Source organism: Bipolaris sorokiniana (genome assembly GCF_000338995.1).
Source record: "Bipolaris sorokiniana ND90Pr unplaced genomic scaffold COCSAscaffold_13, whole genome shotgun sequence".
Lineage (NCBI taxonomy): Eukaryota > Fungi > Ascomycota > Dothideomycetes > Pleosporales > Pleosporaceae > Bipolaris > Bipolaris sorokiniana.
In genome coordinates, this window is record NW_006911907.1 from 157,057 (window position 1) to 183,821 (window position 26,765).

Consider the following 26,765-nt stretch of genomic DNA (forward strand, 5'->3'; position numbering starts at 1 on the left):
GTTGCCCAGACAGCAGTCTACTAGCACAGCTTCGTGACTTTATGTTTCCCTTTACAAAGCTCGGGAGATGGAGTAAGAAAGTAGCGTCTGAATGAGCATTCTTTTCTAGTGTAAAAGCTTCTACTGTCTAGAACTACTACTTATCACGGATAGTTCCTCTTGACCCACATCAAATCCTTCTCACTAGGCCTCCTCACCTGTTCCACCAACCTCGTCCCTTTGCTATGATCCTTCGGATCCACATACGCCATCACAGGACAATACTCACCCTTAGTGATGCACCGCTGGTTCGAATACTCGGATACACTGGCATAATGCATGATGCTGGCGATATCGAAGCCGGCGTTTGACTTGATAGGCCATCCTGGTTCAACGTAGTTTTTGACAAAGGCGGCGCACGTACAACCGTATTTGATGGTTAGACGGATGGAGCAGCGGAGGTTTTCGGGCGTGATGAGCGGGTCTTCGTGGGTGTGGACGCTCTGCCAGCATGCATCCCAGTCTGCAAGGGCTTTGGGGGTGACTTTGATGTAGGTGTCGCAGTCGGAGTGGTTGTGCTCGTGGGCCATGCCTAGTCGGTTAGTAGCTATTCTATTTTTGCTGTCACTTTCCTAATGTCTGATAGAGTTTGCAGTTGATGTAGTAATAGGGGAGTCGGCTCACCTAGAACATGGTCGAGCTCGTGCATGACTCCAAGCAGTGTATATCCACTGGCAATATATACGAGTTGCTGCCAGGGCTTCCCGTTGCGTGTCAGACCGACACTTCCGCCCCAGCCTTTGTTCTCGGTGTATTCGATCGCAACAGTGTCCTTGGGGACCCTATCGTTCCAGACATCACAGTTCGTGGGAGAAGCACAGTACAGTGGTTTTTCTTGGGTGTTCTTGCGCTCTTGGAAGCTGATGGCGTGGCCGGCGGTGCGACTCGCTGGGCCGCTGAGATGTCTACGAGTTTGTTAAGTTCCTATATGAAGCAAAAGAGATGAAAAAAAGCGTATGTTTAGTGGTTACTTACTCAATACACTTGGCCATACCGTTATCCACTACGTTTCGGATGTTCCTGCAGTCATGCTCTTGTGCGAAGCAGTACGGGATAACAACCTAATGCTCGCCAGTGCGCGACCAGCGAATGGGATCGCCTTCAGTTCCTCAAGCATCAGTCGAGCCTTGGCTTTTCAAAGCTTCATGTTTCTCCAGCTCGGCTATGTAGTCGGGCGAGTTGGTGGCCTTTGTACCGTTGTCGTAGACGGGCACTGGAGTACCGCAGAAGGGACCGAATTTGGGTACAGTCTCCTGAACAAGATCTGTAACTAAGAGTGCAATCATGTTTTCTGACTTCTTGGTTGAGAATGCTGAGTACTGTTGGGTGGAAGTGGCTACGATGGTAAAAGTGCTTTATATAGTTGAAGGACATGATATCTGTTGTGCAAAAGCATCAGTATGTGGGAGTGAAAGGTGCTTAGCGAGATATGGGTGCTTAAAGCGGGAACCGTAATGGCTCGACAATGAGTGAAGGGTATGTGCAGGCAGCAGTGAATTGCATATTGGGACTTGCGACAATGCATTAATCTAGACTCGTTGTTTCATAATGTGACGTCATCTTTATAATCACTGGGGTGTATCTTACATATACCGAATACATCTAGCGACCATTGACTCCCGTGGGCTATCCTATTTGTAGTTGGCTTTGCCTATCAAACCTCTTCACTGTACAAAATCACCGCCGAAAGACCTGGTCTTGCCCGTCCGCATGCCCCCTGGTAGTTTTCAAAGGGGATTTGAGATATAATCAACATCAATTCACGTTGTTTCACACAATACGTTGAGATTGTTCACATAACTAATCGCTTCTAGAGGAAAACATCCATTTCACTAACACACAGGAGTCTTATAACAATTAGGAAATTCAGTCTTACGTTGATAACTTTACATTTTGTAGAATTTATAGCTTTCCACGTTGACCTACAGCACGACACACAAACAGATATACAATGTCTGCATCAGCATGCTCTGTCTTGAACTGAAGGCTCATCGACTGCGCTCTTATATGGACAGTGGCGAGGATATCACGTGTTCTCGGTATCGACGACGCCGAAATCACGGAATCAGTTGAACCCCTATTACCACACTTCACTGGCCCATTGCTCCTAGCTGGAGGTTTCAAGCCCCAAAAAGCAAAGCAGTATGTAGAGCAGCATAAGGACAGGGATATCGTTATGGCGTTTGGACACTACTTTATCTCGACACCTGATCTGGTGTTCAAATTGCAGAAAGGAGTTGAATTCAACCCTTACAACCGTGATACCTTTTACCTTCACAATGGGGTGAAAGGGGCTATACTGATTATCCGTTTAGTGATGAGTGGAAGGCGGAGTAAGCGAATTGACAGAGAGGACATCTGGATATACCCATTTATACGCATGTATACTAGTGAAGGCAAATTATGAAAATCTTGTTGTTGCATGTTGCAGCCATGATGAAGTATTTTATAGTCGTGTAAGCTGTGTAATTGTGATTAGCGGCTATTTATTCATGTATTATTCACTAAATCAATGCATAGAGTTCTAGTAGACTGTGGAGTGATTTGATGCTGCGTATTTCCAAGGTGAATGTGTTCAGTGTGCGCACATGGGATGAGTAAGATGTCTCACTTGTAAAACAAGAAGTAGAATTATTCCTAAGTGTAATTCTTAGAGAGTTATAGTGTTTGAATATCACCTAATGTAGATACCTCTGTATACATTGTTATGGTAGCATTTCATATTTCGATAGCAGATTGTGGCTGAGCGTTCCCATCCTTGACTAGTTAGACTTCCCCTAGTTTTCCATGGGTGAATCCAACCATGTTATTCTACAGTAACGGAGATAAGTTAACCCCGCTCTATAGAACAACGTAATGTCTCGTACGATCCTTGACTCTGTGTCTTGGATGAAATGATCGATACCTCTTCACAAAGCTTGGAATTTTAGCTGTCGCTCACTGTGAAACTATCTACAATCATTGTGTGAGACAATATCCGATACAAAAGTGTCTACTGTTCCCTACAAAACTATTATTATACAACAACATCTACGATCGAAAACAAATAGCTGAAAATGTCTCAACACCTCACTGTATCTAAAGAGTCCGCCAAATCTACAAAGCTCGCCGTGCCCGAAAAGTCCGCCATGCGTAGAACTTCACCTGTGCTCGAAAAGCCTGCCACGTCTAATCAGCTAATTTTGCGTAGAAATTCCACCACACCTAAACAGCCGACTAAGCCCACAAAACCCGCCATGCGTATAAATTCACTTGTGCCCGAAAATCCTACCATGTCTAACCAGCCAACCGTACGTAAAGGCTACGCTACATGTAAACAGCTGGCTGTGCCTAAAAAGCCCGCCACACCTACGGCTTCACCTTCACCAGTATCTAGAAGGTCCGAAATGCCTAGAAAGCCCCCCGTGCCTAGGCAAGTTCGGAAGAGGCGGGTAACATTTGCTCCAGACACCGTTTTCGAACCAGGACGTCAGTGTAACGAGTTCTGGAGGTTTGGGCCGTTATACAAAGCGGGGAAGCATGCACATATTAGGAGCGGGGGATGGCTCGATACCAGTTTCAAGTCAGACACTTTCGAGGTGATGCTAAATCTCAAGATCTACGCAACATATACTGTTGATAGCATGGCTGAATTCAACGACATTCACGATGAGTTTGTAGCGTATATGGACGAAGGCAAGCCGTTATCTCCAGGAAAACGCAGCACACTTCGAGACCACGAACTCTGCTACGAGGTAATGGATGAGTATGCAGAGTATCTTAGACGCTGTAATGCTAGTGGTTCGGTCTTGGCCAAAGATGAGCTAGCAGAAGCAAAAGTCTTGGTTGTCTACCAGGGCCAAAACCGCGGACTCCTTGGCTTCCAGTTTCTTAAAGACACGTGGGACGATGCGGAGGCTGCGGAGTACCTGGAGCAGTTGAAAAATAAGATCCCTCCAGATAATCAAGGTCAATCCCCGAAAGATATTCTTGCCGAGATGTGGAAACAGTAGTTTCAGTATGCAGTTATGGACCCACATGTCAAAGCAATGCTTTAGAGTCTTCGCGTATGAAAATAGTACAGTCAAAACAGTTTTAGTCTTTTTTTAGTCTATATCATGTTGCAATATACATTATCCCCGTATCGCCTATCTTTCCATTTTATTTTATCATGCCGTTGGCCGTGTTGTTGAACCTTGGATGCCACGGGTTTTGCTTTGTGATGTGAGTGGTCGTGAGCGGGCGTGCAGTCCCGAAGTAGTAACAGTGGCCTAACCCTGCTTATTCGGAGTCTTGTGGGACTTTAAATCGCCGTAAAAGCAGCACGACTTCTAGTCTACCCCACGCGATGATCGAAAACTGGATAAAAAAAACTGGATCAAAGCCGCTAGTTTTGCGAGCGTCCTCTTCAAGAAAAGAAGTGATTGCGACGTACTAAAATCCCGTTGCTGTTATCAAGGAAAAGGAGCAGTAGCGTACCTGCCGAGTTTGGGCATGATTGGCATATATTTATCAGCATCAAGTAAGTCTGCCAAGATTGCCTGATATAAAAGGTGATCATGGGTTTCTGACATGTCGCGATTGGCCTGCCAAGCGTATATAGAGTGCATTCGTCAAGGATGCCAGGCGCAGATATCTAGGGAAATTTTATCTACCCCCATCTTCTGGTTAGGTTATGACGCACGATTTATTAAGCGCCGTCGGTGTTTTTCGACAAAGTCATCCAGCGAACCTATGAATCCCGAAGAAAATAAATGCCAAGAACAGTAAAGTGGATTTGAGCCATGCACGGTGCAAAAAGATCGCCGTGGGTAATGCATAATAGATAAACAGGGCTGGCTTGAGAAGTTATGTTAGTATTAGCATCACTAAACCACTGTTTCAGGAATTGCTGCTGAAACTTGGCAGATCGAGGTTGATAATTGTATCGTCCCACACCCGCAGAACGCTCCGCATTTCTGAGGAACGTGATCAGCAGTCAAAGCCGAAGCTTTGCTGAATTAGACTGGGACGGACCGATGCAGGGCCGACCTTTTACGGGTGGTGGAGGATCCGTGCAGGGGTAGTGCTGGAGTAGTGCATCATGTGAGCATCGTCGTCATAGTTCACGCAACAACTAAGTCTATCACGTATCCGTGATAATGTGCCGAGAGTTGGTATAGTCGTTGATGTATTTACATTACATGTTATCGTTGTTATTGTTCGTTATTTACAGAATCTTGCTGAATCAATCAGTCAAGATGAGGACTGAGCATTTGGTAATGCGACAGGTGTACAAAAGAGATAATCATCAAGATACTGATCACGGTCTCCTTCTGAACCGCGCCATCAAGTCCCCTTTGACCATTTTTCTCAGATGCTCATTGAACCCATACGTGAGGGCGTTTGCAAGTCCGATGAATTGCGTTGAACATTGAAGGATGGTCAACGTCTTACTTTTGTGCCCTGATGCTTCCACGAGACGATTGATCAAACCAGGCGCCCAGAGGATGACGTATAAGATAGGATATGCGTTGAGAAGAAGCATTCTCTGGATTTCCTTTTCGACGTTCCGGCCGCTGACCCCATTATAGAGAGTTCCAGTCAAGTTGGTTGGAGGGCCCTGTGCTCCAGCTATTGCTGTTGCTGTCCTGGCAGCTTCAACGTCGCGTTCGGAATCTACAGCGGGGTGTGCGTCTGTGACAACAAACACAGTCAGTTTAAGATAATAATGGATAGAAATCTAGGAACTAGGGGGTGGCAAAACAGAAACAAAATTTTGGAAAAGGGAAGAGCTGACATACATGGTGAACTGTTGGGAGAGGGCGCTTTTGACATTGTATCACTTTGGATACTGTCATCCTTGCCCGCTTCGACGGATGATGCGGCAAGTTGTGCTTTTCCAACGCTGCCACTTTGGGCGTGTTTCACTTCATAACGGTACTCGACATTGATCTTATGTAGCTCCACTTCGGATTCGCTCTTCAACTGGAAAGCATCATCTCGACGGAATTCGCGCCGCCTAACAGAACTTCCTGGGTCGTACGATTTTCCCATGCTGTGCGCACGCAGGGTTGAAAAGTGCCTCTTCATGTAAATCCATATGTAGACATATATGCCAATGGTGATGAAGATGATGGTGAATCGCCATGCATGAGTCAGGCCGTAGCGCAGGTCAGTTCGTTTGGCACTTATCCAGCACCAATTGCCACTAACGGGGACGATTTCGTTGAGTCCTAGGGCAGTACATGCTGTTTGTTGAAGTCAGCCTTGACTTAGGTACTCAGGCGCAATATGAATTACATGATATGGTGGGCATGATCCAGCAAGACGAGCAGATGAGGATCTTCTTCAGGGTAGAGACATTGGGCATGTAAGTCTTTCGAGTAATGGTAAGGAGTGTGACGATGGCGATGGCCAGGATGGAAAAGTCGGCCGCCTGTAAATTTGTCAGTGAAGGATCCAAGAGAGTGGATATCGGGTTTGAGATGGCTCACCTGAACGGACCACTGGCCCACCCAACCATTTAAATTACAAGCGACGCCATCGACCAAGTCACGTTGATTTGCGACGACCCAGGCTCCTGATACTGAATTGTTCACTGAGTTGATGAATTCTGTTGTGGTGGTTAGTCTGACCTGTAGAGGCGGCAATTAGGGGGTGAGGCGTCGTACCAGCGAGAGCGAGATTCAAAACAAGTACGTGACGGAAAGAGCGTTGTTGGTCGGCGTAGATGACATAGCAGACGAGAACGCACGAGGTGGCAACGGCGGAACAAAGGCTCCCCACAAGCGTAGGAACCGCAACACTCCAGGTGATGGGCATGGTGAGACAGTTGCGCAGTTGTGAATAAGGCTTGAGGTACTTCAACAACAACTGGCTAAAGACTGCAGATGGGCATGCGTAGGAGGCATGGCGATATATGTAACATGGAGGGTAGCGAACGCATTTAGCGGCACAAACCGTATGATTGGGAGGGCAGTCAAGTCTTGGGGGGACTCATGCAGCCGCACACGCAGGTTTTACCACCCATTTCTCACTACATGCGGTAGTCTGATGTTTAGGGCGGCGGTCGTGCAGAGTTTCGACTATCTTGCTATTGAGCCGAATGTCTGTATCACCCGCATGCCTGGGCCAGGGACCCCTACAGACCGTTGACAGGCAGCCTAGGAGCGTGCTCCGCAGACGTCTCGAAGAAGTGATTCCTAGCGTCCCTGAATGTGGCTGCGCGTGAACTGGTGGCACGAAGCAATTCAATTCTATTTTGTTTTGAGAGGGTGGAAAGGGGGTGAACTGGATCGATCCAACATGATTAGTTGTCACTGACGATTAAAGGTGCCACTGGAGTTGGTCCGAGTAGCACCTTTAGCTCTCCTGGCTCTGCCTCGGGCCTTGCCTTAATCTATTGCCCTGCCGCCGCTGGGCATTGGCTGCCCTTGCAACGCCTCTGCTTGGAACCCGACTCAAGCACAGCGCACGTGCGCTCATCGGCTTTGCCATCTAGGTACAGCGCCGTCACAGATGTTGATCTCCCGAAACGCAATGTGCCTCTTATCCCGGCGCCTCGCAGACTGCACACGTATCTATTCTGTTCGTCGACCAAGGCTCTGGCCTTGGGCTGCGCAGTCTTCATTGGTAAGAAAACTGCCGGTTCTGCATCGCATGATGACATGTATGCTCAGCAGTACCTTGCCGTGCTGAACTGTACGCGGGACGAGTGACAGTTGGCTGACAGCACCACAAAACCAGACTTGAGCAATGCGCCGAGAGACTGACTGCCTTGTCCCTGCTTAAGTGACTGTTGAGACCTTTGACCTTTGGGCCTCACGCGCACCATGAGCACAGAAACACAGATCCATCATCCGGCACCTGTGTTTTCGCATCCAGCTTCTGGAACTGGGCGCATGGGCGCACGAGCGCGTGCCTCGCCATCGCTGACTATTCACGTTTTCTCCCTGGCGACTTATTCATAGTAGCATACACATGCCTATGCGACTCCATGCAAATAATGAAGAATTCACTGGTATTGGGTAGCCTTACTGAGAGCATCTTCACCTCGACCAATCGATCAGCCTGTCTTCTCTCCCTTCTACGTCACAAGGCTATCCCAGCGTCGGGAATAAGCCTTAACTAATTGCGCCTTCGCTTCGCACTGCCGTCTCACCCTTGTTCTAGCCCTGCCCCCCATAAGCTCCACCCGAAACACCCTTCTCTCACCCAGCTTACTCGCTCCTCCCTCCATCATCGTATACATAAAGTAGTATATTCTATGTATACATACACTCTAGCCTCCGTTATCTCGTCGTTGCTAAACTGATGCATTAAACTAAACCAGGCCCTTACCATCGCCCTGATATAGCCAGGTCAACGATGCTTCTTACAATTCTAAAAACTATATTCAAACGTAGATCCTTTTGGTCCGTTAGGTTCGCTCGCAGCCTATCATACTGCAACTCTCAACCTAAGCATTCCAATTGTCTGTGGCTGAAGTGGCATCAGAGCCAAGAGTCTGCCACCACTCCGTGGAGCCTACGATGGAAGTGCTAGCTATAAGAAGAAGGCAACGCCGCGCCGGTCAACAAGACTTCCACTGGTCTACATTACTCACATACGTACTACGAATACGAAGGAGCTCGTTTTGTGAGGAATCGGCTGGCCCGTGCGCCCACTCAAGATTGAGTCCACCCATCCAAAAACGGCACAATACCGATATAAAGAGTAGAGAAATTCGGCTAAAAAAGAGGCAGCTATTGATAATAATCAAAGTAAGCTTTCTCGTAGCCCACGTCGATATGTCTGCGATAAGAAAGCAGTGTTTTAGTTGTGGAGAATGAGCGCACGGGCTAGGTGATACCTCTCTAAAATCGAGATCCTTCGTATACAAATGTAAGGCCTCCATGGCGATAAGCGAGCGTACCTGCAGACCTCCTCCCGCCTCCTTCGCTCACACTCAGGTCTGGGTATATGGAGTCCCGTATTTCGCCATCTATCCTCGTGCCGTTCTTGTCCAGTTCGCCCCAGTTTTCGGCTAGCTGCGGGTGCCAGCGTCCCATCCAAACTTCAACAGGATACTGTTCTAGGCCCTGTTAGCGGTGGTGCGAACGTCGTCAAGCAACCATCAGGAAATGCAAAGCTTAAGGGGGAGGCGGGATCACTGCGCCATAGCAGTTGTGTGTGTCGATAGCAAACAGTTATTGGAATTCCCCTACCTTGACATCATCAATCAATGCTAGAGTTGCATTCTCTTGGCAGCCAAAACACCAATATGTCCTTCGCTAGAGAAACTTGCATACTCGAGCTACCTCAAAGACCTTGGGAACGGCGGAAAATATATATACACATATACGTGTGACTGTCTGATCATTGTTGCTGTAGTTAGTATTGTAGAGAGGATACCTGTGGACACATCGGTTGGTAGTCTTAGGCTGTTAGTGCAAGCTACCGTGGCTAAACCCTAAGATTTGTGGCTGGACACCATTTCTGCTTTTTTCCGTTCATGATGTCATCATTTCTTATAGTTCTTCTAGGCTATTTCTCGTCTACTGTATGATCCCCGTTTGCCGTTTGGTCAAATCGATCCCCATGCAATTCGAATTAGGTCAAGGCGACATCGGAGATCGACCTAGATCGGCACTTGAGTTGGCTTCTTGTTCTTTTTGTATATGTGGATAGATCTTGAGCTAGAAACCTGGATCGAGCCCCTGGCTTTATCGAAAAACCACACCTCCATGTGCGGCTAAAGAAAGGTCGCATCATGGGTACACAGGTGGCCATAATGACGATGTTTTGTTCTACTCTATACAGAAATCAACCTAGTATGAAGAATAAAAGAAGAAAGAAAGTGACTTACAAGCCCCATATCACCAGCGGCACAGGCTTCCAAACTGGGCACCATCAGTTATGGTCTCACACTGTCTGTTGATATACTTACGGGATCAGTTGTGTCTGTAAACAACGACAAATACGTCTCCTTAACGATGGTGATTATCGCAGACAGCATGGTCATACTCATCATCACGATGAGGCCAACCTTCGTGGACTAACCCATCTGCAGATCCCAGAATTTGCATGCCGGCGCCACTGCCAATACCACGTCCGTGAACGTCGTGTACGCGCAGAACCAGTACAAAAAGCTGTTGAGAATATTTGTATTCCAGCACGAGCCTGGCAATGACTTCTCTCATAGTTTCTGGGTCGGTTGGTATTGTGTAAATGCTAGGACAACTATAATTATGGTAAACAATACTTGCAGAATCGCCATAGAGTATAGAGAAATAGTTTGTCATGGACTTGAGAGAAGCTAGTAAACGAGAATCGTGATGGACATGTTCGATAAGCTGAATGCGGCTATAGATTGTCACTTCTTAGCCAAAGCTACAAGTACGAAGTCACAGAACACTTACCAATATTAAAAGCTACAATGTGTCAACTTGAGCCATGCTAGTCTCTCGTGTTTATCCATAAAGAATGTACGATATCCTAGCATCTGAATCATTGCGCCTTTGGAAAGCCGCTCATTGCCGAATTGTGCGACAACTACTGCTGTATGCTGACCGAATCCTAATACAACCCCGTAGGGAACAAATGATGAGGCAATGATGCTGAAGATCTAAACATAATATGAGTTCTAATCGTCAGTTCGATGGGAATAGAATTCGAGAATGCCGTACCAACGACAGCAAAATGAAGTGGTCGTCCCAGCCAATATCATGAACTAGCTTTACTGGAAAAAAGATTGATAGCGACCGATAAATAACAGCCCCAGTCATAACCCATGCGACGAGTAAGATCTCTGTCTGCCTGGTCTCTGTCAGACCCATTGAATCTGTCATTTCTGCAAAGATCTCGGAGTGTTTTGTAGGCTTGCAAGTGTCCAAAAGTGAAAAGGCAACGAGTTTTTTTCAAGGTTCCTTAGCTTGACCACCATTAGATATCATTATGCCAGGGAACAACCGCTTGCAGCCCGATGCTACTTATCGAGTGACATGAAGTGACGGTGCCAAGGTGGCGTGAGTACCACAAAAGTTAATGTGGTGTGGAAATCCTTCATTGTGAGTTACATCTTTTTTCAGAAAGCTCCATGCGGCATAGTCAGCATCATCGAAATCGAGTTAAATGTCAAACGATAGCGCAATCAACAAACTCCGGTCACGTGCAGTATTATTCCTTGAAGAAAGGATTACTTCGAATAAATAAATGAGATTGTGCTGGGTCCACTGGTCGCATTGCCGAGATAACGAGGGGAATCCTTTCGAGGTCCACATCATTGTGGCACAGCACAGCATGTTGGCAAATTTACTTATCCCAGACCTCGCTAACTTTCGCCGACCAACCTCGTAGGACTACATTTGAACCACTCATATTGATAGAAGCTGAATGTCAAAAAATTACTAGTCACTTCAAACATGCACGGGTATGCACACAAAGGAATTCAGGAGATCAAACTGCGTTACGAGATCCCGGTTTGGGAAGGCCAGTATGACCCGAGCGGCTATGTATGGGCGAAACTCCACTGCCAAGATATATAAGTGATTCAACAACGACAACAGTGGTGATGCATACTCACAAAGATAGTAAATTCTACCCTTTATTTGTTGCTAAAGCTTCGCGATGGGCACGTTTTGTAAATGCAAGCAGAGCGAAAACTTCACCATTACTGTGCCGTATGGGCTACCTCAGATATAGTATCTTTGAAACGTAAACTACAGATTGTCCCCAAAGCTTCAAATAAGTCATATAGTCGCTGTAAAACGTTTCTTATAAAGACTGCCGAGGTTGCTACAGCTCTATTAATTGATGCAGAGACAGTTTATCGAAGCAAGTTCCTTAGCATCAACATGCATTTCTTAGGTTTTATACCTGTTCACGATATGGTTACGAGCCAAAAAAAAATCTCCCAGTCAGACCAAGCATGCAAAGCTATGTCAATACGCACCTACGCATGCACTTCTGTGAGCTGTATGTGATGGTCGAACACTAATCGCAAATCCTTAAAGGATTGATCCTGTCAGCCACAATACACAATTGAGCTACAGGCATGTACACGAGATCATAGAGTTGTGGGTCTCAGGATTTTAAAGCCCTCCACTTATGGGCACACAATATGTAGTTGAGATCAGCTTCAAGTCTAAAAACCACTCCTTCTTAGAATCAAAAGTCTGCATCAAACATAGAAGACATATCGAAAACACTTCCAGTCATTCTCGAACGCATTGTAGCGGCTGGCAAGGATTACCAACGCGAGGACATTGGTTTGCGAGAAGATCTCATCGAGTTAGGCAGAGATCTGTTAGCAGCACTTGAAATCCCAAGTGAGTTTTTGCGGAGAAGCTTCTGGTCTGAGGTAAACTAGCAATGCTATTCGAAATTCTACTGGCTTTGCTGATCAGTACTGTAGCCCGCTCTGTCAGCACACTGCAAGTTGGCTGTTCAGCTTGGACTATTCCAATACCTGAAAGATGCAGGCGAGACCGGCAGTAGCATCGACAATCTTACCCAAAAGACAGGAGTCGATACATCGCTGCTCCAAAGAATCCCACACCACCTAGTTTCCATGAAGCTTCTCACATTCTCGAATGAAAAGTTCCTCGGAACACCCCTCAGTGACGGACTCGCAGCGGAGAACTTCCAGAAAAGCATCGATTTTTGCTACGATGTCGCCAGGCCGAGCTTCAACTGCTTTCCTACCTTCTTCAAAGAGATGGGCTACAGAATACCAAACCCCGGCACAAACGGTCCATTCCAGGCTGCACACGGTACAGAGCTGCCGTTTTTCCCGTGGTTGGGAGCCACGCCCCCGCATCTCGATGAGTTCGACAACTTCATGTCAGCGTACCGGGCCGGGAAACCGAATTGGTACAGCGTAGGCTTCTATCCAGTAGCGGCCTATCTCATTGAGGGCTTCGATAAGGACGCCAGTGAAACGCTGCTTGTAGATATTGGGGGTGGGCGTGGCCGCGATGTTCAGCAGTTCATAGCAGAACACAAGGCACATCCCGGGAAGATTGTTCTCCAAGATCGAGAGCCTATTATTGCTAGTGTTTCAAATCAAGACAAGCTACCCTTTGAGTTGCAGGTATACGACTTCCTTACTCCTCAGCCAATCAAGGCTGCAAGGGCGTACTCGCTTCATTCTGTCCTTCATGACTAGACCGACGAAGAGGGAATCAAGATCCTTGAGAATCTGAGGCCTGCGCTCAAGTCTGGGTATTCCCAGGTTTTACTGGTTGAGATTGTGGTTTCGGAGGAGGAGCCCACTATCGCGGAAACGGCGGCGGATATGATGATGTTGGCACATCTTGCTGTGCGGGAGAGAACTAGGGTAGAATGGGAGGGGGTATTGGAGAAGGCTGGATATAGATTGGTGGGATTCTACAACTTCCCGGGTGTTGCGGAGAGCGTTATTGAAGCGGAGCTGCGAGAAGCTCCTTGAGTTGGCAGGGTACTTGTTTGATTAAGTTTGGACTGTTGATATTGATTACGATTTTTTTCATGACGAGATAATTCTCAAGAAAGAATCCAGTTTTCGAATATCCAATTGCAAGAAAAAGAGGAAGATGCCAGGCGCAGCTGAGTGATATGAGCACTTGAATGACTCTTATCTAGCATTTTCTAGATATTTATTGCTACTATGAGAGAAGGATAGTCGTATGTGCTAGGGTCTAATAGTCGGGATAGCGCTGTACTATCATTAGGCTGGAAAATGGGTCGAGGTAGGATAGGCTTGTCCACCGAGGTAAGATAGAGAGATACAATGTCAAGGCCCGACGCTGATCTCAACCACACATCCACGATTTCACCGAATTTACGGACGCAGCATGTAGAGGGCCCGCTAGCAGGGGTGTCGCGAGGTATGTGATCTTGTAGGAAAGGGCCGATGAAAGCATTGACTTTGTTTCATTGAATGCCATAATGCCGATTCGATTTCCTCATTATACAGCGTTTCCTCGTTTTAGTTACTACTATACTCATAAGAAATAATAAAGTCATCTTCGGCTAAAGCATATATCAGTTCGCATAAAGTGTCAGCACTACGAAGTTGACTCATATACACTAGATGAATGAGTAATTAATTCCAACTCTTAATTTTACATTGAGATATTACAGTAATCTACATGATAGACTTTCAGCCTTTTCAAGATTCAAAAGTCCTTCGGTATGTGCAGTCCCTTGCTTTTCCAAGCGTCAATTTGCTTATTCTTTGTGTAAAGAAATCAAAAAAAGACATAGATTCCAAATCAATTGAAAAAAATATATTCAAACGCTACGTGTTGGAAGTATTGTGCGCCTCGTTGTTACCCGGCGTTGGTGTATTGCCTGTCGGTGGCACTATAGCTGAATTCCTCTGCGCAGGGCTTGCATCCCCTCGTTCTCTTCGGGCTCGAGCTCCAAAAGCGTCACTTAGTCGTGCGCTGATTCTCCTACTTCTTCTGTCTCTTGTGTTGGCTACGTTCTCCACACTTGGACTTGTACTCTCTCCAGGGAGATCGCCACTTTGGTTTCTTCGCTGCTCTCTAAGCCGCCTTAGGGCGCCAATTCGCTCTTCAGCTGATGAATTTGGTAAATGGCGGAACAACAAAATATCACGGATTGCGGTGCGTCGGCGATGCGATGTTTCAGCATCGGGGTTTAGAGGTGGAGCAAGTTGGTCCTGACCATGGGAGGCAGAAGAACCATGGGAATCAACGGGTCGGAGATCGACGCGACTGCGGAGTGTTAGTGGGCTTGATACAGCGAATAGTAAGATAAGGGACTGAATTACCATAATGGACAAGTACCAGATACGTTCAATAGCCATGGATCTACACATTCTGGGTGGAACTTGTGATTGCATGGGAGAACGCGAAGATCTTGACCCTTCTCAAAATCCTCTGTACAAATGGAGCAACCCAGACTTTCGTCAGATGAAGCGTTCTCTGTACCCGTAGATGCGGCCGCAACAATAGGTTGTGCAGGTGCTATACCTGACTGATGTTGCTCAATCTCCGCGGGGGTCGCTTCCTGTGGCGCCCCCGTCACCTGCTCCGTACCTAGTGGCTGCGCTTGGCTGCGCTGATCAGCGGTCGTTGGAGGGTTTGCGTGTCCGTCGCTTGTCGCGTTCGCTCCGTTCAAATCTCTCGCCCCAGCTGCCGGTCCTAGTTCCACATCAGTAGACTTTGTCTGCTCTCTTTCGCCAAATTTTACAATGGGAATAGTGTCGAGAATAGCTCTTCCGAGTCCCCTTGCTCTGCTTTGTCTGGGTCGCCCAAGGACGTTCCGGGGTCCGTATCGCTCAGGGTGACGATGCGCTCTTACCGCGCCCGTGATGATGATGACGAGGAATAGAGCTGTGATGATACCCGTAATGCTGTACAGAATGATCATAGCGACAGCAGTCGAGGGTGAAGGGCCTAATGGGCTCTGTGTCTGGTTTGGGTTGCCGCCTCCATTGCCGTTGTCGTCATTGGACCGGCCTTGAACATGGACGAAGTATTTCATGTGTGCGGGCAGGTCGTCAATAGCGTCGAGTACAAAAGCGGAATCAGTTTTGCTCGTCATGGAATAGACAGCAAATTGCTGCACCGTTTGTTGAGAGTCATCCTGGTCATAATCACAATAGTCGGTGGCGGTGCTGTAGAGGATGGCAGCCGAAATGTTGGCTTGTCGATAAGCCTGCTCGAAGACGGATTGGGCATTGTCGAAACCGTTGTAGTCGCTGGGGTTGCAACTGATGTATGCGATCTCGTCAGCAGTGATGTTGGCGACATTGGAGAAATTTGTGTTGTATAGGTTGCCCTTGACCTGGTAGTCCATGTCAGTGCAAGTACTTGGATGAGATCTTGTACCTAGCCGCGACGAACCGAATTCACTGCTTCCTGGGTCAAGGGGATAACGTTGGCAATTTTGCGCCCGTTTGATTCGGCACGGGCGAGTGGTAGAGTGCCATCTCCCCAGCCCGGACGCGCAGTCGAGGTGTTGGAGGGTGAGATGGTGGCCGTGGCGGAGGTAGCGAACAAGAGGCAGGCCAACTGCCACGACAGCCGGTGCAGGCGCGCAGGCGACATGTTGGAGCGCATGCCTGTTGTGAATTAATAGCACACGAGCGCCGATGAACCCATGTGTGGATATGTATATAAATGTATGAGTATGGTGGCTTGAATTGACGCGCTCCCAAAAAAGAGTTGCCGCACTACAGAGCGACAAGCTAAACGATAAGACAGTGCTCGCGCCCAACAGCTGACATGGTTGGTGCGACAGGAGGCGGCGGCAAGCACAAGTGGTTTGATGTGTGTCAATGTAAGAGTGTAGGTGCGCAGATATGGCTGAAGCCAGACGAGACGACACAAGAACTGGCGGAGAGGCGCGGCAGACGATGACCATAACCCCCGCTCTCCTCTCCCCCAGACCCGCTGACGCTACGGACCCACTCCTGCTCGTCTGCGTCCGCCATACGCTCCGACTCTGAAACTCGGTCTAGTCGACGCTGTTTGGCTACGGCTGCAGCAACTTTTGTTCCGCGCTTCTCTCAACCACTCGTCTGGCATGTTCACGGGCCTATACGACGATTACAACCCTATCATGGCCTTCCAGTGGCTCCGATGCAGTCGTAAGCCCTATGGCTGAGTTGCTCTACCGCCCAGTGCTTCGGACCGACTCGACTGTACGTCACTGAGTTCACTTGGATCAATCGCTTTATTCCCGCATCGCCATGCACACATGCATTCCTGTCTCGGTAATGCATCTTGCCGTAAAGAATGCTCCGCTAGCCAACCGTCAACAGTTTCACCTGTGCCTACGTCCATATATATCCTCGTTTCATGCTCTAACCAGCTTGGATACTACCGTTGCATTACATATTTTGTATCTACCATTCAAACTCCATTCAAACTCCATCACCATAAACGCCTGCGCTCTGCTACCATGTATGCCCACTCATCCATCCCCGCGACACACTGTTGATACAGTTAAAAAACAAGTCCTTATTCACAACACCATGCTCGCCTAGTAGGCGATGCCACTCCTGCCACGCCCAGGCGTCTTGAACGTCATGGACTGCACCTGTTGCTCCACCAGTCCGCCAAGCGCTAGTGTGTCCTTCGGATCAACTCCCATCCTCTCGAAATCATTGAAGCCAGAAAGATAGAAGCCAGCAATCACCACCAGGTACGACAGAATCAAGATCGATCCCTTGAAGTAGTTGCTCTTTCCTTCACCGTACATGTACGACAAAAGGAACACGCATAGAATAACGGTAATCATGTCCCATTGGGGAAAGATGAGTGTGAATGACTGGTTTGCCACTTCGTCCGCTGGAATGTATCCGCTGTGCATGGCGCTGTAGAAAACCAGAGCCGGGATCTGCAACAAACAAACTTGCAGAGCATATGCAGATCCAATTTCCATGGAAAGCGCAATGTTGCCGTTCATCGCAAACGAAATAGCGTTCAAAAACTCGGTCGTGTTTGGCACCAACGCAAACAAGGTGATGCCCAGGAACTTTTCGTCAATATCAGATCCTTCCAGCACCCCGTCGACCGTGTTGACAAGAATCTCGGCGATAATTGCGTATGCAACAGTCGCTGTCAGCAAAATGGCAGCGCTCTTTTGACGACTCCAGTTTGGTGCATCGTGCCCTCCAGAAGTATGCCCAGGCGCCGTCTCGCCCTCTTCGTGAGCTACCTCGGTGTTGGCGCGAGTATGAGCAGGCCGATCTGCGTGCCCTTTGCTGTTTGTGTGAGCAAGTTGCGCAACTTTACGAGGGGTCTTGGTAACATCACGTGTGGCCAGAGCCGTTGTTGTTGCAGCAATCTCAGTGATCTGGCGTGCTAGCGATTCCGCAGCATCGTCCGTAAGGCCTTCGACGTGGAAAGAGTGGTGCACATTTGTTTGACCATCCTTGGGGGGTACCTGGTGGGGGGTGTTGCTGTCTGCTTTTGAGCTTGGTCGCCTGCCACTTGATGTGGATTGCTCTGGTCCAATGCCAACCTCTTGTAGAGTTTGACTAACCATGCGCTTGTACAACTGACTGTCACGCACATGCGCGCGATTGACGGAATGCCCGGTCGCTTGCCTCGTAAAAGAGGAATGGGGGAAGTCTCCATGGCCACTCTGACTGAGACTGCTCGCGCTCATCTCCAAAAACTTCTTCTCTTGAGCATCTGGCTCCGTCCAGATTGTGGCGGCATGAGTTCGGAGAGTAAACAATAGACCGATGATGTAGGAGAAAAACAGCAATGCAGCTGAAAACCAGGTATATGGCTTGACAGCTTCATTGTAGAACCGGTCGTGAAGTGCTGGTGTTTGCGAGTAGTAGCATCTGCGGCAGTCTCGCTCCAAGGGAGCAGAGGAATGAGGTTTAACACACTGGTGACAGTTGAGTTCATGCTGATATCAGTTAGCAGAGGCCTTTTCAAAAGTAAGAATGCAATCCTTACACTTCCGTAGATCTGGTAGAACAATGTGGGTCCAAAAGCGCCAATGACGGCAAACAAAAGCATAGTTGATGTCACACCAGCCGACCGCACGTTGAACCGCTGGGTCTTGCGTTTCAGTGCTCCGAAACACATGGACAAGCCTGGAAGAAACAGAATACCGGCGAAGATACTGCCAATAATGCTTCCCTCGACAAGTTGTGCCTTTCCCTGATTCAGCGCCACACAGTAGAGGAAAACCTCGACAACGGTCGAGAAGAAGGCGTTGATGGTTGCACCGACCCCCATAGATGATTGAGCTGAGATGGAGGCCACTGCTTGCCCAATGAAATATGCCAATGGAATAATGGACAATAATGCAAGCGTGAAGAGCAGAAACTGGTCCGTCAACCAGAACTTGAGCTCCATGGCTTCTGCCAAGACAAAGTAGTCAAAGATGGTAAAAGCGACCAAGCCGAGGAGATTGATGAGAAAAATGTTTGTGCCGTCAATCGTGTATTTCCAGTACTTGATGCCGACTGCTCGATAGGTGCAGAGCAGGATAGAAGATGACTCTCCGGGACGGCGCACGTTGCCATTGTCCGAGTGAAACGAGAGAGCCAGAGGGTGACGGCGCAAGTGATCCAATAAGAGCAGCGTGGTTTTACCCATGGGGATTGTAAAGACAAGAAACCAGCACAGAGTCGAGACAAAAAAGAGCGAAGGCATCAAGATGCCGTAGAAGAAGAGGAAAAAGATGACTCGACCAAGGGTCCATTTACCGCGACCAAAAAGCCTCCGTTTAGTGGTGGCTGTGTCAGTATGGTTCACATTACCACGGCCGTGTCTTCCAAGCAGACTCATGGTCTCACTGCCAGCAGAGTCGACACTGTTGCGTCTACGCCCGATGAGCGAGCTCTCACCACCGTTGGTGGGGCCAAAGAAAAGACGTCCTTCTTCAATGTCACCGCTCTGCCACTGCTCATATTCGCTAATGCTGCGACCCTCACCTTCGTCTTCGTCAATATAGGCCTCGTCCTGCATGAGCTTGACATATTTGCCAAAGGGATAAAATAGATATGAGGCAAGGTGGAAAAGGAGACGCGAGTACTCTTTGCAGCTTTCGTTGAAGCCGAGCAGAGCACACAGCAGACCTCCGGCACTCGCCACGATTGCCAGCCACCAGCCAAAGACTAGCGTCCAGAAAAGATTGAACAGGAGCAACCACCTACTGACGTAGAGGCCTGGCGATGAGTGGATGTCGGCCTCTGCATTGCGCTGGACAGACCGACCCTTTTTGTAGAGGGCGGGCTTCCAAATCCTGATACCAAAGGGATGTGTCACGTTGATTGCATCCTGACGATCGCGTAGGGTGAAGCTCTCCGCGTCGCTCAGTTCGTCGTCGTCGGCGCCTCCGCTTTCCTCTTCTGCTTGCACCGTCTCTTCACTCGAGGAGACGGGTGTTGTGTCTGCATCCGTACCGGTTGCTAGTCCCGTGCTGTCTTGCTCAGGCTCGTCGTCTTCTGTAGAGTCTATCGTGGTCAGGGTCACCGGCTGCGCAGCGGTTCTGCGTCGGACAGTTGAGGATTTGCGGCGCAATGTCTGTCGTTGTTTCTTTTGCTGGTCTTGCTGGGCCTGGTCGAGCTCGACTTCCTCCTCGGCGTCGTCGACACTGAATTCTTGCCCCTTCTGCGGCCATTTGGACGACGTTGTGCGGCGCGTCATTGGGGGCTTCTTGGGCTTAGCGGAGCCTTCTGAGACGGGTGGATTTTGCGGACGACGGTCTTTGCTGTCTTTGCCAGCGGAGATGGTGCCTGTGGCCGCGTTAGCATGTTGGCATTGGTGTTGTTGTTGCTCCTGGTCTTTATCTATGAGTCTTACCATAGCCCGAAGGCTGCATCATGGCAGCTTGGGATCGCCTGCGCGCGGATTCCTCAGCCATGGCAGTTTGGGTGGGCGCGTCGCTGGCCGTGGTGGTGCCTTGGGTGCTGCTCCGACGAGATGTCTCTAGGGAGGGTTTGGCGTCGCCGCTGTTGGGAGTGCGGTCCTCCATGGCGGTGCGATGGATGCTCACAGAGAGCCAGAGAAAAAGAGCTGGCAGGCTATCTGCAGCCCGGCCTTGTTTTGGGCAGAGTGGAAACTTAGAATGGCCCCGGCTCAGGCTCAGGCCTTGTGTTTATGCGCACGAGTCACTCTAGCCTGCCGCCGTGCAATGCCAGCGATCAAAGAAGGGACGAGAGGCATGTCCGTCTTTGCCGTGCCCGCATCTGCTGAGGTGTGGGCGGAAGCCGCAGGCAGATGACCAGCCATCATGTGCAAGCGGCCGCCTCACCCACTCAGCACCACACCACTACATCAGATAGTCATGGCATCTTCTGCGGGTCCTGTCTCACTGCCGATAAAGCCGGCTCACGCGCTGCAACCGGTTCACTATGCTGCACGCAAAACCGACCAGCTCTTGTGATGACGGCACATTAATGGGGCCCTATCTGTAGCATCTTCTGGCTATGCCTTTTGCTACCCAGCTCCCCACCCGTCTGCATCTGTGGCGGTGCCGCGGCAACGGCAGCAGTGGCCCCGGCCGCGGCGGGGCATCCCTATCAACATAGCGCCTCAACATGTGGCGCAGGCGCTCGCCCACGGCCAAACCATTAATCCGTGCATCGCAGCTTCGGAAGCTTCCAGTGGGACGGGCGTGTCAATGTCCGAGCCAGTCCAACAATCACCCACGGCTGTGTCATTGCTATTCCCATCACCACCGCCGTCCCCACCACATATCCATATTCACTCTCTACCGTCCACTTATCTTGTGGCTCTCCATCTCTCTCCAGAGACTTGTCCAGTACCGCCCCTCTCCCTGCCAACGGAACATCGCCGACGGCGCCCGCCACAGCCATGGCGCTCGACACCTTCTTCCACAACAAGATCGAGGCGATGAAGCTCGAGATCATACAAGGCCAGGCAAAGCTACGACGACTCGAGGCCCAACGCAACGACTACAACTCAAGAGTGCGGTTACTGCGCGAAGAGCTGGGCCTGCTTCAGCAACCGGGGTCCTATGTTGGCGAAGTGGTCAAGGTCATGGGCACCAAGAAGGTGCTGGTGAAGGTGCATCCCGAGGGCAAATACGGTATTTGCCCACAACACGCTACGTGAAGCTCCAATGCTAACCCATCCAGTCGTCGATGTTGCCGACAGTGTCGACATCACCAAGCTCACCGCTGGCAAACGCGTCACCTTACTCAGCGATTCGTACAAGCTCGAAAAACTACTTCCGTCTTCGGTCGACCCGCTTGTCTCGCTCATGATGGTTGAAAAGGTGCCTGACAGTACATACGACATGATTGGTGGTTTGGACCAGCAGATCAAGGAAATCAAGGAGGTCATCGAGCTTGGTCTGCAACATCCCGAACTCTTCGAATCACTCGGTATTGCCCAACCCAAGGGTGTTTTGTTATACGGACCCCCTGGAACTGGAAAGACGCTGCTTGCGCGTGCTGTTGCGCATCACGCCGACTGCAAGTTCATTCGAGTATCTGGTAGCGAGTTGGTCCAAAAGTACATCGGTGAGGGTAGTCGCATGGTCCGAGAACTGTTCGTCATGGCTCGAGAGCACGCTCCTAGCATCATCTTCATGGACGAAATCGACAGTATTGGATCAAGTCGTGTTGAGGGAAGCTCTGGCGGTGATTCAGAGGTGCAGCGGACTATGTTGGAGCTGTTGAACCAGTTGGATGGTTTTGAGCCGACTAAGAACATCAAGATCATCATGGCAACCAATCGACTTGACATCCTCGACCCCGCCCTGTTACGACCTGGTCGCATTGACCGGAAGATCGAATTTCCACCACCAACCGTCGAAGCGCGTGCTGATATTCTGCGAATTCACTCAAGGAGCATGAACTTGACACGTGGAATCAATCTCACAAAGATTGCGGAAAAGATGAATGGATGCTCTGGTGCTGAGTTGAAGGGTGTCTGTACTGAGGCTGGTATGTATGCCCTCAGGGAGAGGAGAGTGCACGTCACACAGGAGGACTTTGACCTGGCGACGGCCAAGGTGCTGAACAAGCATGACGACAAGGCTACTAGTCTGAGCAAGTTATGGAAGTAGGCGGTAATTCTGAGCTCCCTAATCATGCTGAGATGCGCAGATGCTTATGAGGATACATTCAGCAATCAGTATGGCATGGACATATTCTGTAAACAAATAATGACTTTTTGACCAAACCCCACTATCCTTGAATGGCTGTGAGAGTGATATTACGTCATCTAGGCTAAATCACCACATTAGTCACTCAACCGAACCCCGGCCTTCACACCATCACCCCATATGCAATGCAGAGCTTGCCGAAAGTTAGATTCACAGTATATGGCATATCGCTGTCCATCTCAATTTGCATAAGATCTACAGCAATGGCTCTGTGTTCTATGACGAGTATATGTAGGTAGCTAAAGGCATAGAATTAGTCTTCGTATACGACGTCAACCCAAGGTTCGTGTACCCCACATGCAAGGTCGCCTTATCCGACTGTGTGGCTGCATCGCGTAAACAAAGAGGCTGATTGCGTGATGAATATCACTGGCGTCTATCGCCTTATATGCAGTCTCACCAGAATAGTCCGGTTGCACAGGACGTTCGCAACTGCCAGCACCCACCCTACCCTGGCGCTATCCTCTTTCATTACAAACCTGATCAACTCTGTCAACCGTAAACACGAAATTAGAAATTGCTCAGCCAAAGATTTCCGTCCTTTCACCATTTGAAATAAGGTAATGGCGGAGGCAACAGCAACAGAAAGTGCACATGGGGCGGACGACCATAAAAACCCTACAATACAACACACAGCGAGAGATGAAGCAACACCCGTCAGTGTTCTTGAGGATGGATCGTTGGACCCTGTATACGAGGCCAAGGCAAAAGTGCTGAACAAAGCAGTCCAGGATATAGGTATGGGACGATACCAATGGCAGGTCAGTCTCCCATAGCGCGCGTCCAATTCCCATTTAGCCGTATCTCTATACTCACATCTCGTGAATTATATATGAGCTCGCCTGTCGCTCAAAATCGTTAATTCTGACTATAGCTCTTTGTTGTCATCGGATTCGGATGGGCAATGGACAACCTATGGCCTATTGTGACGTCGCTCATCTTCACCCCTGTTAGCAACGAGTTCAGACCTAATCGGCCACCTTTTCTAACCTTGTCCCAAAACATTGGTCTCTTGTTCGGCGCCGTATTCTGGGGTTTCGGCTGCGACATCTTTGGTAGACGATGGGCTTTCAACCTCACTATTGGTATCACTGCGGTTTTTGGTATGGTGGCGGCTGGCAGTCCCAATTTTGCTGCCATTAGCACGTTTGCTGCGCTCTGGTCTGTTGGCGTTGGTGGAAATCTCCCCGTCGACTCTGCCATCTTCTTGGAATTTCTACCAGGATCTCATCAGTACTTACTTACGATACTCTCAATATACTGGTCGCTAGCACAGGTTTTTGCTACGCTTGTGGCATGGCCGTTGCTTGGAAACTTGACATGTCAACAGACGGAGGATACATGTACAAAAGGAGAAAACATGGGTTGGCGGTATTTCGTGCTTGTAAGTAAGACTTTACAACCATTTATGAGTAGAAACTCACATCGAAAATCAGGTCATGGGCGGCACAGCATTGATCATGTTTGCTATACGTTTCATCTTCTTCACCATCTTCGAGTCACCAAAATACCTCATGGGCAAAGGTGAAGACAAAAAGACCGTTGAAGTGGTTCATGAAGTCGCCCGTCGCAATGGCAAAACATCCCCGTTAACAGTTCAAGATTTAGAAGACTGCAACCTCGTTGCACAGCCAGGAGTCGCTCAGCAACAAATCACCGCAGCAGCCGTAATCAATCGAAACCTCCAGAAGCTGGATAGTTCGCATGTCAAGGCTCTTTTCGCCACAAAAAGGCTCGCCTTTTCTACCAGCGTCATAACCATAGTCTGGGCCTTTATTGGCCTCGGATACCCTCTTTACAACGCCTTCTTACCCTACATCCAAGCAACTCGAGGCGTAGACTTTGGCGACGGCTCGACATACATCACATACCGCAACAGTCTGATAATCGCTGTTCTGGGCGTCCCAGGCTGCATCCTCGGCGGTGTCTTGGTTGAAACACCTTTGATTGGCCGCAAAGGTACTTTGGCTACATCCACGGTGCTCACGGGCGTCTTCTTGCTTTGCTCCACTACCGCTCTCACTTCGGATAGCCTGCTCGGCTGGAACTGCGCATACAATTTCATGAGCAACATTATGTATGCCGTTTTGTACGCTTACACTCCGGAGATCTTCCCAACAAAGGATCGGGGCACGGGCAATGCTATCACTGCGAGTGCGAATAGGATTTTTGGTATCATGGCTCCTATTGTGGCTATGTTTGCGGACCTGGAAACGAGTATACCGGTGTATGTGTCTGGGGCGCTTTTCATTGCCGCTGGGCTGCTAGTTCTTGTCCTACCGTTTGAAAGTCGTGGAAAGGCTAGTATGTAAGGGAGAACATTTCACGAAGCAAAGACCCTTGGAATGGTAACGTAGAATCATGAGAGGTATTGATCCCTCCTGCATAATTGCGAGAAACGAACTCTGCGCCTATACCCTTCTATACATAGCACTGCGCACGAATATATGTCTCAATATCGCTTATATTTCCCCCTGCTTTTTCAAAGGTTCTTACCAACCCTATACCTAGGACGTACGAAAGCATGGTAAGGATGTGGTTATTCTATCCGTATGGTAATGCTGAGCTAGGTATGGGTTAACGATACTATCATGTGAGCCCTGATATAGATAGCGTCACGTGAGCTTTCCCGACAATCAGATGTAGCCTTAACTAATTTTGTGAAAATATAAGACAAGAAAATTCAATATTCTGATACATACGACCACCAGAAATTGAGACCTAGCCATCCCGTCCGATCTGGCATATATAAGCAGTTTACCGGCGGATTAGTAGTCAGGTGGGTGACCACTGGCGAATCCCCGCTGTCGTATGTTTTTATGATTGATTTTTGCTAGATCTATACAAGTCACGTGATTATGTCTTGGCACACCAACAGTGCATGAAACAATTAATTACTCAGCATAACTTAGTCCTCATATTAGCCACTGATACAAGCCTTGCTGCGGTATCCTGAAGTTAGACTAGTCATACGTTTTATTCTCGTGCAGTAACTGGGACCACGAAATCATTTGAAAAATGTCAGTATAGGATGACTAAGATGACGTCACCCCATCTACTCACCCAACTTTTCCACCTCACCCTGCCACACACCCTGACAGCACACTAGTCCTGAAACACCCTCCAAGATGAGCGAATCAAAGGAAATGGTAATTATACTTACCGGTGCTTCAAGAGGTAAGCCAAGCTTCTACCCCCATGCCTTTCTACCAAGCCACCCATCCCAATATTTCCCTTTTTATCTTTCAAAGTGGCATGTCAAGAGCACGTGCAATCCCAACATACTATCCACCAAAACCACCCTCATCGTAACTCAAACGCCATGACTGTTCACTTGCTAAACCGTGGTTCAAAATAGGAATCGGCCAAGCAATAGCCCACCATCTCCTCTCCCGCTCCCACAAACTAATCCTCATATCACGCACGCACTCTGCCCTCGATGCGCTGCACTACCAGTATGGTTCCGAAAACGTCGAGGTGCTCGCAGGTGACATGTCGAACCCCTCTATCTCCAAACGCGCCGTGGAACTAGCGCAAGAGCGTTGGGGAAGGTTGGATGCCGTGATTGTGAATCATGGAACTTTGGATCCCGTCAAGAAGGTAGCGGATGCGGGGGTAGAGGAGTGGAGGAAGGGGTTCGATGTTAATGTTTTCAGTGCGGTCGGATTGGTATGTTGAGATTCTCATGGTTTAGGTCTCTTGTTCTTTTTTTTTTTTAGATATGAAGTGCTAACGTGATATGTAGATTCAAGCAGCTCTACCGTCACTGCGTAAAACAAAGGGTCGAATCATTCTTACTTCTTCGGGAGCAGCAGTGTCAGCGTATCAAGGCTGGGGATGCTATGGCGCGGGTAAAGCGGTGCTGAATCATCTTGCGTTGACGCTTTCGGTGGAGGAGCCGGATGTTACTACCATTTCCATTCGACCGGGTGTCGTGGATACGGAGATGCAGCGGGAGATTCGCGAAGTGCACCATGAGCGAATGAGCGAAAAGGACAGGGAAAAGTTTAGCGGGCTGAAGAGCAGTGGGGGTCTTTTGAAGCCAGAGCAACCTGGAAACGTCATCGCCAAACTTGCTGTCAGCGGCGGAAAAGAACTTAGTGGCAAGTTTCTCAGTTGGAACGATGACAGTCTCAAAGCATTTCAGGACGAATAGTAGTGAAATA

General features: G+C 48.9%; 10 protein-coding genes across 10 annotated transcripts; 5 read left to right on the forward strand and 5 right to left on the reverse strand.

The window, feature by feature from the left end:
- Positions 1-143: 143 nt before the first annotated feature.
- COCSADRAFT_192649 (uncharacterized protein) lies at positions 144-1,374 on the reverse strand (the record flags this gene model as incomplete). Its single annotated transcript, XM_007704994.1, has 4 exons — positions 1,235-1,374; positions 1,015-1,042; positions 664-944; positions 144-571 (listed from the first exon to the last, which is right to left on the reverse strand). The coding sequence occupies exons 1-4, from the start codon at positions 1,323-1,325 to the stop codon at positions 144-146; spliced, it is 828 nt and encodes a 275-aa protein (XP_007703184.1). The 5' UTR covers positions 1,326-1,374.
- Positions 1,375-3,620: 2,246 nt separating this feature from the next.
- COCSADRAFT_98110 (uncharacterized protein) lies at positions 3,621-4,031 on the forward strand (the record flags this gene model as incomplete). The annotated part of the gene is made up of 1 exon (XM_007704995.1): positions 3,621-4,031. One exon carries the CDS (start codon positions 3,621-3,623, stop codon positions 4,029-4,031), a length of 411 nt encoding a protein of 136 aa, XP_007703185.1.
- A 1,150-nt stretch (positions 4,032-5,181) lies between these two features.
- COCSADRAFT_202165 (uncharacterized protein) lies at positions 5,182-6,822 on the reverse strand (the record flags this gene model as incomplete). Its single annotated transcript, XM_007704996.1, has 5 exons — positions 5,182-5,694; positions 5,802-6,248; positions 6,301-6,436; positions 6,495-6,613; positions 6,672-6,822. 5 exons carry the CDS (start codon positions 6,820-6,822, stop codon positions 5,321-5,323), a joined length of 1,227 nt encoding a protein of 408 aa, XP_007703186.1. The 3' UTR covers positions 5,182-5,320.
- A 2,797-nt stretch (positions 6,823-9,619) lies between these two features.
- Positions 9,620-10,829, reverse strand: COCSADRAFT_29108 (uncharacterized protein; the record flags this gene model as incomplete). The annotated part of the gene is made up of 6 exons (XM_007704839.1): positions 9,620-9,733; positions 9,848-9,881; positions 10,042-10,186; positions 10,401-10,412; positions 10,471-10,606; positions 10,668-10,829. The coding sequence occupies 6 exons, from the start codon at positions 10,827-10,829 to the stop codon at positions 9,620-9,622; spliced, it is 603 nt and encodes a 200-aa protein (XP_007703029.1).
- A 1,005-nt stretch (positions 10,830-11,834) lies between these two features.
- Positions 11,835-13,429, forward strand: COCSADRAFT_344834 (uncharacterized protein; the record flags this gene model as incomplete). Its single annotated transcript, XM_007704997.1, has 4 exons — positions 11,835-11,955; positions 12,195-12,340; positions 12,395-13,072; positions 13,148-13,429. The coding sequence occupies 4 exons, from the start codon at positions 11,835-11,837 to the stop codon at positions 13,427-13,429; spliced, it is 1,227 nt and encodes a 408-aa protein (XP_007703187.1).
- A 642-nt stretch (positions 13,430-14,071) lies between these two features.
- On the reverse strand, positions 14,072-16,311 carry COCSADRAFT_39513 (uncharacterized protein). The gene is made up of 3 exons (XM_007704860.1): positions 15,837-16,311; positions 14,759-15,777; positions 14,072-14,702 (listed from the first exon to the last, which is right to left on the reverse strand). Exons 1-3 carry the CDS (start codon positions 16,038-16,040, stop codon positions 14,261-14,263), a joined length of 1,665 nt encoding a protein of 554 aa, XP_007703050.1. The 5' UTR covers positions 16,041-16,311; the 3' UTR covers positions 14,072-14,260.
- Positions 16,312-16,654: 343 nt separating this feature from the next.
- COCSADRAFT_39514 (uncharacterized protein) lies at positions 16,655-20,611 on the reverse strand. The gene is made up of 3 exons (XM_007704861.1): positions 20,268-20,611; positions 18,411-20,200; positions 16,655-18,360 (listed from the first exon to the last, which is right to left on the reverse strand). Exons 1-3 carry the CDS (start codon positions 20,437-20,439, stop codon positions 16,978-16,980), a joined length of 3,345 nt encoding a protein of 1,114 aa, XP_007703051.1. The 5' UTR covers positions 20,440-20,611; the 3' UTR covers positions 16,655-16,977.
- Positions 20,612-21,136: 525 nt separating this feature from the next.
- On the forward strand, positions 21,137-22,621 carry COCSADRAFT_39515 (uncharacterized protein). The gene is made up of 2 exons (XM_007704862.1): positions 21,137-21,516; positions 21,566-22,621. The coding sequence occupies exons 1-2, from the start codon at positions 21,282-21,284 to the stop codon at positions 22,498-22,500; spliced, it is 1,170 nt and encodes a 389-aa protein (XP_007703052.1). The 5' UTR covers positions 21,137-21,281; the 3' UTR covers positions 22,501-22,621.
- Positions 22,622-22,958: 337 nt separating this feature from the next.
- On the forward strand, positions 22,959-24,939 carry COCSADRAFT_148957 (uncharacterized protein). Its single transcript, XM_007704998.1, has 3 exons — positions 22,959-23,360; positions 23,474-23,983; positions 24,036-24,939. The coding sequence occupies exons 1-3, from the start codon at positions 23,163-23,165 to the stop codon at positions 24,909-24,911; spliced, it is 1,584 nt and encodes a 527-aa protein (XP_007703188.1). The 5' UTR covers positions 22,959-23,162; the 3' UTR covers positions 24,912-24,939.
- Positions 24,940-25,727: 788 nt separating this feature from the next.
- On the forward strand, positions 25,728-26,755 carry COCSADRAFT_98312 (uncharacterized protein; the record flags this gene model as incomplete). Its single annotated transcript, XM_007704999.1, has 3 exons — positions 25,728-25,776; positions 25,958-26,268; positions 26,345-26,755. 3 exons carry the CDS (start codon positions 25,728-25,730, stop codon positions 26,753-26,755), a joined length of 771 nt encoding a protein of 256 aa, XP_007703189.1.
- Between the last annotated feature and the right edge of the window lie 10 nt (positions 26,756-26,765).

Bases quoted from the DNA above. Each gene is read 5' to 3' on its own strand.
- COCSADRAFT_39513 (XM_007704860.1), bottom strand. From the start codon at position 16,040: ATGTCGCCTGCGCGCCTGCACCGGCTGTCGTGGCAGTTGGCCTGCCTC. The intron at 15,778-15,836 runs GTTCGTCGCGGC...ATGGACTACCAG, and splicing joins CCCAGGAAGCAGTGAATTCG to GTCAAGGGCAACCTATACAA. The intron at 14,703-14,758 runs GTAATTCAGTCC...AACACTCCGCAG, and splicing joins TCTGGTACTTGTCCATTATG to TCGCGTCGATCTCCGACCCG.
- COCSADRAFT_39514 (XM_007704861.1), bottom strand. From the start codon at position 20,439: ATGGAGGACCGCACTCCCAACAGCGGCGACGCCAAACCCTCCCTAGAG. The intron at 20,201-20,267 runs GTAAGACTCATA...ACGCGGCCACAG, and splicing joins GATGCAGCCTTCGGGCTATG to GCACCATCTCCGCTGGCAAA. The intron at 18,361-18,410 runs GTAAGGATTGCA...AACTGATATCAG, and splicing joins TCTACCAGATCTACGGAAGT to CATGAACTCAACTGTCACCA.
- COCSADRAFT_39515 (XM_007704862.1), top strand. From the start codon at position 21,282: ATGGCGCTCGACACCTTCTTCCACAACAAGATCGAGGCGATGAAGCTC. The intron at 21,517-21,565 runs GTATTTGCCCAC...TAACCCATCCAG, and splicing joins GCATCCCGAGGGCAAATACG to TCGTCGATGTTGCCGACAGT.
- COCSADRAFT_148957 (XM_007704998.1), top strand. From the start codon at position 23,163: ATGGCGGAGGCAACAGCAACAGAAAGTGCACATGGGGCGGACGACCAT. The intron at 23,361-23,473 runs GTCAGTCTCCCA...TTCTGACTATAG, and splicing joins TGGGACGATACCAATGGCAG to CTCTTTGTTGTCATCGGATT. The intron at 23,984-24,035 runs GTAAGTAAGACT...ATCGAAAATCAG, and splicing joins GTTGGCGGTATTTCGTGCTT to GTCATGGGCGGCACAGCATT.